Source organism: Nematolebias whitei, chromosome 15, assembly GCF_014905685.2.
Source record: "Nematolebias whitei isolate Nwh7 chromosome 15, NemWhi1, whole genome shotgun sequence".
Classification (NCBI taxonomy): Eukaryota; Metazoa; Chordata; class Actinopteri; order Cyprinodontiformes; family Rivulidae; genus Nematolebias; species Nematolebias whitei.
Genome location: NC_056512.1, coordinates 40,805,000 through 40,814,038, shown reverse-complemented (window position 1 = coordinate 40,814,038; position 9,039 = coordinate 40,805,000). Strand labels below are relative to the sequence as shown.

The 9,039-nt window shown below is 39.3% G+C and overlaps 1 protein-coding gene across 2 annotated transcripts; it reads left to right on the top strand.

Annotated features, from left to right (window-relative positions):
* Nucleotides 1-2,921: 2,921 nt before the first annotated feature.
* emc10 (ER membrane protein complex subunit 10) lies at nt 2,922-7,780 on the top strand. Of its 2 annotated transcripts, XM_037689214.1 has the most exons (8): nt 2,922-3,051; nt 3,185-3,251; nt 4,453-4,565; nt 4,895-5,008; nt 5,598-5,782; nt 5,943-6,036; nt 6,903-7,000; nt 7,431-7,506. In XM_037689214.1, the coding sequence occupies exons 1-7, from the start codon at nt 2,959-2,961 to the stop codon at nt 6,987-6,989; spliced, it is 753 nt and encodes a 250-aa protein (XP_037545142.1). In that variant the 5' UTR covers nt 2,922-2,958; the 3' UTR covers nt 6,990-7,000; nt 7,431-7,506. The 2 variants fall into 2 exon arrangements, with proteins under 2 accessions (XP_037545142.1, XP_037545141.1); XM_037689213.1 differs by lacking the exon at nt 6,903-7,000 and having other exon boundaries at nt 7,431-7,780.
* The last annotated feature ends 1,259 nt before the right edge of the window (nt 7,781-9,039 follow it).

The following is a 9,039-nucleotide window of genomic DNA, read 5'->3' as shown; positions in this document are numbered from 1 at the left end:
CCTGTCAGCAGCATGGTCCTGTTAGCAGCATGGTCCTGTCAGCAGCATGGTCCTGTTAGCAGTATGGTCCTGTCAGCAGCATGGTCCTGTTAGCAGCATGGTCCTGTCAGCAGCATGGTCCTGTTAGCAGTATGGTCCTGTTAGCAGCATGATGATAGTAACGACCGCGGTAACAGACGATGACTGCCCTCCAGAACTGGGTCGGTGGAGTTCGGTCCGTGCAGGCAGATGGAGGATCGTGGAGACGGCCGCCATGACAGGCAGGAGCAGGAGACGGGAAGTCCTTTCAAAAATTTAGGAAAACGTATCTTCTTTTTCACGTGAACCTAAACATCTTCTGTGATGAATTCTCTCCTCGTCCTGTTTCAGTTCGGACAAACAGCCTCAAGGACGATTACAGAGCAGAGGTTGAGCAGAACATTAACGGTTACACTCACCGTACGTTCAATCGTCACGTTTTGAACACGAATCACTTCTTTTGCGTCCCTCTGACGCTCGCAGCTGCTGCGCGGTGATTTATGCTCACACTTTGAATCGATAGAAATGATCCAGGAGTTATGGATTTCGAACGATCCGGCAGAATAACTCTGTGACCTACCTGATCCAGTGATCCGCTGCAGACGATGACACCCGACTTATTTAACGCTTTCATTAGTTCGGCCTCAGCGACGAGCTGCTCTTCGCTCACACAGGAGCTCCTCTGTGATACTTTGGGCTGCGAGGAGCATCAGTTTGGATGTTGAGAGTTATGAAAAAATTATTTTTTTACATGTTTTTGAAGTTTTAATGAGTTATTATGAGAAGGGATCTCAGAAAAGAAACATTTTATTATGTTAGTGACCTGCTGATCTGAGCCAACAGCTGAAGTTTGCTTCCTGGATGTCGAGGACCAGAGTTGGGAACAACTGCTTTAAGGAATGCATATTGCCCGCCAATTTTCATGCCAGAGTTTTAGAGTAAAATCCTCGTTTGTTGAGAAAGTTGGAGCCGTTTTGGTCAAACCTTGAAGTTAGGAATGATCTCATCAGATCTGCGATTCGTTCCGTTTTGGGTGGATTTAGATGCTGCTTTTATTCTGAAAATCCTTTGAATTTCTACCAGTGCATTTTATATAAAGTATAAGATGAAATTTACTTTATTCCAGAATGTCAAAAAAACAACTAAAACTTGTGACAACCTCCAGCAGAGCAACTTCGACAAGTTTTCTTTAAACAAAAGGTATTAAAGTAAGTTTGATGCCAAAAATAGAACTGACTTTCTAAGAATATCTCTGAATTCAGTGTTTTGATGCTAAAATGTTGACTTTTCAAGTGATGGATGCTTTTCACTTCTATCCACACGAGCTTCCCTCCGTGTCAGCAGAAATCTTCAGCCAAAAAAAAAAAAAAAAAAAAAAAAAGCACTGAGAAATAATTTACATCACTCACACTCAGCAGAGCTTCACTCTGGTTTGATACGTTTCTTCTTTAGGCACCTCTGGCTCCGACCCGTCAGTGCACTTCCTGTCATTGTGCCCTTTAGCTGACCCAAACTCTTCAGCAGTGTTTTGTCAGCTTGTTAAATTAGCAGCTGGAGCCAGAATCTGATCCCTGCAGGCCAGCAGAGAGAGAACAACGACCCGTGAATTCTGGCTGGGAGGTGCCACATATTGTTGTCGGCGCTCATTGAGCCTGATGAATTGATGGGATGCTGCTAATAAACCAAGAAAGAAGCCACAAGGAAGAAAACTACCAAACAGGGCATACCCTTTTTGAAAAGCGTGATGATTTTAAAGACGCTATACGGTGCATTTGCTGTAAAAACAAAACTTTGTGCAATTTAACTTTAAAATAAATCCAGAGGTTACTGTAATGTGTAATCTGAAGAAATGAATACATTATATTGGACCAATAGTCAAATTTAACTATTTAACATAAAATATTACGACATATTTATTGTAATTTTCTACTTTAAATTAAAGGCTTGCCACCTTTCACTTCATGAGTTTTAGCCAAAAATCATCTTTTGTTGAGAAACAACGGAGCTGTTGTCGCGTCACACTCCGTGTTTGTGTTGTGAATGACTGAATTTCTGCCACGTCAACATTTAGCACAATATCTGCACAACTGACTGTTTTAGCCATTTTTAAGTTGGATGGTTTCGATTAGCCGTGGTCGCCATCTCGAGTTGCATGGACTCAAAATGTTAATCAGTTGTCGATGTACATCTATTTAACACTCCCGAACAGTTTAAACAAAATCTATCCAGTGGATCATGAGATATTTTGTTAACAGTCAGTAAGGTGGTAAATGCCAAACAAATAAAAAGCAACAAGATTTTACACAATCCGTTAACTCACAGAATATGTATTTGAGATCAATCTCAACTACTACCACACCAACTTTTAGCTCAGTGGCTGTACAATTGGCTGATTTAAACAAATGGCAAATGTAGACAGCCTCATATCAACACATCACCTTGATAGAAACAACATTTTTGGCTTATTGTCATTTAATTTTGGTTTAAATTTATTAGTGAATGCTGACTTTTAAAAAAAGTATAGGGTAAAAGGGTATACAAAGAGTGATGACCTTATTTCCTTCACAGGACATAAATATTTATTAAGAAGTGCTGCAGGAACACAGAGGGGGTGAGACGAAGGTTGTTGAGGCATATTCTGGTGATGTGGCGACACCTGCTGGCCAGAAGTTGTTATTGCATCACCGGAAGACCATCGTTTGATCCGACAGAAACAATAAAATGATCATTTTTATTTTTATTTATATAAAGGCTTTTATTTTATCCTCAACTTTTAATAAAAAATTTAAAAGGTAGACAAATAATGTTTAAAAATTTGATAAATATAAATAACGTTAAAACCAAAAACTTCATGATCGATTTATTGTGAAAAACTCCGGATGTGGGGTCCGTACCGTACGTTTTGCTGGCTTCCGGTACAGGCTTATTTTAGCCCAAAAAATGTCTCGTCCTCTGTCAGTCAAAGTTTCCGTTTTTTTCACCGTTTTGTTGTTCGTATACACGGATTTTGTATGTTGTAATAACGGAAGAAGGGTAAGTATAAAATATTAAATTGTTCACGTTTATTTTAATTACTTGGTAGCTCGTAGCTAGCACGTTAGCTTGTAGCCTTGTAGTATGACGAGCTGCTAAATGTTAAAATGTGGATTTCTGTTTTTATTCTCAGGTTGGTGATTCTTTGGAAACTGAGTTAAGTGGTTTCTCGGTGCCTCTTGAACACTCATTTGAGCTCGGTGAGACATTGTTTTAATTGCATTGCAATCTTATCATACGCTAGCTTGCTAATATAGTTTGTTCATTCATTACGATACCACGAGCCAAACTCTTAACAAATGTATAACCTTATATTTGTTTTGTTTTTTTAGACAAGGTTTTTACCAGGTTGAATTAAACTGAAGGTGTCTGCCATCTTGTTCGGTAAATCAGACATTTGCTCAAGCCTGAAATCATTATGCATATGTTAAAACAAAGATTTGTTTATTTTTTATTAAAAGCAAAGAGTTTGCCATTATGTATCTGTCATTTAAAACCTATACGTCTTTGCTTGAAGGACATTTTTAACTTGAGTTCATAACCTAAACTGGACTCATAACATCAACTTGTATTCTGTTCATTCAAAACAGTTTTAATTTCTTTTAATCACTTTTTTTTAATCTACTCAGCAGTATGCAAAAAAGGATTTTGTTGGAAGTTTATCCATAGACGTTTGCGTGTGTGCAGGACTGTCCTAAATATCCAGATTGCCACCAAGTTATTCCAATCAGTCTTCGCTATTCGGGTCTGTATATTAATTGGCAGATTATTTAGGGCAAATCTGTATGAAGCTGGACTCTAAATGAGACGAGTCTCTAGAAAGAACTGCACTTATTAGTCGTGCCTGGTCATCGATTTTGTGAGAAAAAACTGTTGCTTCGACACAGCATTGTAATTTTTTTTGTATGGGACAGGACATTAGGAGCAGGATGAGCAAAATGTAATTTATTTAAGGTACAAAAGCTGAATTATCTCAAGCTTTGCTTTACAAGATAATGTTTCCAGGAGTCAAGTTTGTGAAAGAAACACACATTTTTTGACCAGTTTGCATTCTGTTCTGACAGCTGTCTGCAGGCTTAGGACAATATGAAACCGCTTTCCGGAACCACAGTTTGGTCCATTGTGGATCTTCAGAGTTCATCTACTTGGCTGCGACTTGAACATTTCCTCTATTTTTCTCTAAATTACCTACGCCTTTTTATTTTCCTCCCAAAGGCTTTCTGTGAAGGACTTTGTTTCCAAAAAAACTATATTTTAGATTTGAATTTGCACAAAGTCCAGATATGAACACAAAGGGAACCTTCAAACCTCTTAAAGTGTGGAAACTCACAGAAAAAGAAGTGATCACATCTGCAGCATGCAGTCGTTTAGTTCTTTGTTCATGCCGTGTTTTCTGTCCAGACGATGCAGGGAAGTTTCAGGTGCGAGGCTCGTTACTGTTGAAAACGGGGCGGGAGCCGAGCGTCTCGCTGATGCAGAACCAGCTCTCTGAGGAGGACAGAGCAAAACTGAAGGTGGGTTCATATCGTCAGGTTGAAAAGGTGAAGTTTCAAACCTGGTGACGTTTCAAATTAGTTTGTTGACACGTTCTACTAAGACCAAACAAACATGGTAAACAAAAAAAAAAAGATGAACAAACTGAGTGTTTTAAAAAGCAAACCTTAACAAATGTCCCTTTGTTGCCGTTTTAATATTTTAACATGAAATGTTTCCAAAACCGAACACGTGGCAACGGTTTAAACATCTGACTGAATTTAGGAGCGAATATGTCTGTGGAAATGAAGCACAAGTCAAAAGTGGAGATTGTGCTGAAAAGTTCTGAAGTCGTTTGTCGTCTGCTCAGGAAGTGGCTGCGGTTGACGGCCTCTACAGAATCAGGGTTCCTCGTGTTTTCCTGCAGGCAGACAGACAGACGGAGTGCCAGATGGAAGGCCACCTCACAGCGTTTGTCAGAGCCGTAAGTATTTCACGTATTTAAAAAACTGTGCTTTTAGATGAAACCGTTGCTGTTATTTTGGTTAAAGCGACCCCGTAAAAATATATACTTTTTACTTGTTAATGAGCAGCTTCAACAGACAGAAAGTGAGCGTGTAAAACAGAAAGAATAGTAACATAAAATGCTAAAAACATAAATCAGTGGTAAAGAGTTGGGTGTTTATAAAAAGTGGTTAAATCAGACACAGAATAAAGACGATCTGAGCTGAAGGCAGCAGGAAGCTGTTGAGGAGGGACGTCGGCTCAAACCTTGAAAATGTTTCTCTTCAAAATAATATCCAGAAATTTAACTCCAGGCATCTCATGGCAGTCTCCCCCCCCAAACCTTCTAGTTGTTTAAAGTTGGTACGAGGGTTTCCGCAGTGTGTGCTCAAGTTAAATAAAAATGTACGTATTCTGCTGGAATCGCTTCAGCTTGGCAGACTTTTAAGGTCTAGTTCGTTAGGTTATAAATATTTGCTCCCAAGTCCTTAGATAAATGTAGTTTCTGTCATTAGGACATAAAATGATTTAAATCTCCATGTGAAGCGGTGTTCTCCTGTGGTCTTCAGTGTGCGATGGTCGAGTCCCACCTGAGCGACGTGATCACGCTCCACACCGACGTCTCTGGATACCTGATCGGCGTCTCCATAGTGACGATCCCTGGAGCCTGCAGGGGCACGGAGGTTGAAGATGAAGTGGATCTGGAGGTTTTCAACACCACACTCAGCATCATGGCGCCTGTCAACGCTCCTGGGTCAGAACTTCTTATCTCCACTCCGTACTTTTGTGAAGACTTGTGTGATTTTCATCCATCAGAAGACCAGAGTCAGCTGCTCGTCTGATTTGAGTTTTATTCATTTTTATTTGATCTGGTGAGATTTTGGTTTGAAAGCTGACTGTAGCGTTTCTTCCAGACCTGAGACGGCTCTGTTCCTTGAACGTATGGAAATAGAAACGGAGAAGAAAGGCAAGAATCCACAGGAGCAGAAATCCTTCTTCGCTAAATATGTGAGTTCACACGTCGACGGCTGCAGGTTGTGCCTGAAACCTCACGATGTGGTCAGAAGTTAGGTTAACGGTTCAGAACGAGTTCACGTGTGTGTGGCATGAGTGAGGTTTGTGACTGTCTGTAGTTGTGAATGCTGAATATGGTTCAGTTTTTTTATTTTTCTGTCTTTGTGCTTCTCGTGTATCATAATGTTCGGCTCATTTCGAAGAAGTTTGCTCAAACTTGTCCAAGGACTGACTCTGCTTTTTACTACTTTTTATAGAACTTCTTGCTACAGTTGGCTAACTTTTTGCTGATTTTTATCTTTAGCAATTTTTACCTTCCAGTTACTGTTTTGCTACATTTAGCTTTTAGTTAGTGTTTTGCTGCCTTTGCATTTACCAGCTCAAGTTTCAGCTTCTTCAGCATTTTTTGCAGAAAATGTCATTTCCATAGTTTGGTTTATTTTCTACAACTTGCGAGACTTTTTGTTTGTTTTGTTCTCACTAGAAGTGTTTTTTCCTTTTGCTTCTTTAGTTTGGTTTATTTGACTCTTTCTGAAGCGTCTGTGAAAGCTGTCTGCTGTAATTGAACCTAGCTGATCAGACTGCAGAACCTTTGGTTCTGGTTGTTGGAGCTCTGATCCGCCGTGCTTCTCTTTGTGATGTCTCCTTTACTGAAACATGAAAACAACAAGTCAGATTTTGTTCGTGTGATGTTTTATGTTGCTGTTGGAGTTCAATTTGAGTGACGTTTCTGTGACAGTAATCCTGTCAGACGGCGTGTCTCGTCTTATAATTATAATTTATTCATTATCCTTTGTGTTGTGCTGTGTGTGTTCCTTGCTGTGCAGTGACAGTGTACTCGATGTTGTGCTGTGTTCCAGTGGTATTTGATTCTTGGAGGTGCTATCTTCCTCATGGTCTCCAATTCGGCCCAGCCCCCATCAGGGGGCGGCAGAGAGCAGAGCTGATTCCCACAGAAGTACAGTTTTCTTCCTTGTGGTTCATTCTGACCCCCCTCTCTCTGTTTCTGTGTTTTTTACACAACTCCTAGTTTCCCACCTCTTGTCCACTCTGGTGCTCCCTCAGAGGTTTAATAACAAACACACCGTCAGATAACAAGATTAAACTTTACTGAATCAAAATCATTTCCTTTCCAAGTTTAATATTTTAATTGAATGTGTTAAGTGTGTTTGGTGTTTGACCCTGAGCTCTTTACTCTATAGTTGCATTAAATTTCTTTACCTTTTTAATTCCTATGTTTTGTTTACAAAATAAATATGAACTAATCTGGGATTTTCTTAAAAATCTGGAAGCTTTTTCCAAACAAATGTGATCGATTACCGTCTTAGTTTTCTCATAAACGTATTTTGTTCTAATCGCTCCCCTTTCTGTCTCCTTTTCTCCCCCAGTGGATGTACATCGTGCCTCTCGTTCTCTTCCTGATGATGTCCGGAGCTCAGGACCAATCAGGAGGAGGCGCTGGCGGTGGAGCAGCCAATGGAGGCGGTCGATGATCGGCACGCTGACAGTTTGTTCACTGAATGACAACTTTCCCACAGTTTTTAATTTCCTGTACATAAGTCTATTTAAGGAGGAATATTTCTCAGATGCATCTTTAACTCGTTAAATATAAAGCAGATCTTGTGACCCGCAGACGACTGCACTTTTATTACTAATGTGAAAATAAAGTATTTGTTACTTTGTCTTTTTTTATGCCATTCTAGTTGTAGCAGAAGTCTGATAACTTAAAAAGATGTTAATAACAAAGTTGGAACTTGTTTCAATGAAAAATGGGTTGCATTAAAAATAATTTAAACCAAGTTATAATTTCTTTCTGTATTTCTGCAAAAATCTTCTGTCAGAGAATTTCTTTAAAAAGTTTCAGAGAGTACGATGGAGCAGAAACCTGGAACATTACCGTTATCCCTCTGACAGAGATTAACCATGTTTTGGTTTCCTGCCGGTCACTGGCTCACATCTTGTCCGTTTTGCCACGTTTGAACTGAAAAGTGCTTTCAGAACTTTAAACCTGTTGAATTCAGACGTGGGTCAAACCGAATAACTGCTGATGTCATCTTTTGTTGAAAAACAGGATCCTCTCAGGTGTATCAGGAAACTTCGTGTAAATGTTTAGACAAATTCAGTGTAGTTCCCAAAACAACTTTCTGGAAGTAAAACACAAAATACTTAAACTGATGGTTAAAAAAAAAAAAATTGAGTGTATCAGTTTTAAACTAGAGAAATTATGTTTCTGCTAGATGTAGTATGAATTCTGAAATTTACCGAAGGTGAATCTGAGCAGGAAGCTAAAGTGTCATCATAAGCTTAAAGTAGCAAAATGCCAACAAAACGCAGTGTAATACTAACGTAGCAATGGACAGGTATAAGTAGCTAAATAGCTAAAAGTGGTAAAACCTAAATGTTGCAAACGGCTAAAAACGGAATGAGCAAAACACTAGCTAAAATGGTGAAATACTAATGAAAAGTAGCAAAATGTTAGCTAAAAGTTTACCTTGGGATGGGATTAATTTAAAATGTCTAAATCTAAAAGTAGCAATTTGCTAATGCTAACTAAAAAGATAGCTGAAAGCAAATGTCTAGCTAAAACCTAAAATTAGCAACAAAAAAAATATATAAGGAGATGCAATGTAGAGCAATGGGAGGTGGCGATAAGCAGAAGGTGTATGATGTGTATGGGTGGCTGGACACTAGAGGGCGAGAAGGAATTGTACAGATTGGAAAAACAGAGGGATCAGGCTGGAAAGGATGTGCAGCAGGTTAACAAGTGAGGAGAGTGTGATGGGAAGATGGAAGGAGTACTTTGAGGAGCTAATGAATGAAGAGAATGAAAGAGTAGAGGTCATAGAAACTGGACAGGGAAGTTCAGAAAGCTCTGAAACTAATGAAGGGGAAGGTAAAGGACCTGATGACGTGAAGGTTTGGAAATTATGTACATGTTTTGATACATGAACACTTAAAATGGCACCAAATCTGCAGAAGTAGTTAAATGCCTAAAAA

Coding starts and splice junctions, on each gene's coding strand:
- emc10 (XM_037689213.1), top strand. CDS start 2,959: ATGTCTCGTCCTCTGTCAGTCAAAGTTTCCGTTTTTTTCACCGTTTTG. Junction 3,052..3,184: donor GTTGTAATAACGGAAGAAGG/GTAAGTATAAAA, acceptor TTTTATTCTCAG/GTTGGTGATTCTTTGGAAAC. Junction 5,783..5,942: donor GCGCCTGTCAACGCTCCTGG/GTCAGAACTTCT, acceptor CGTTTCTTCCAG/ACCTGAGACGGCTCTGTTCC.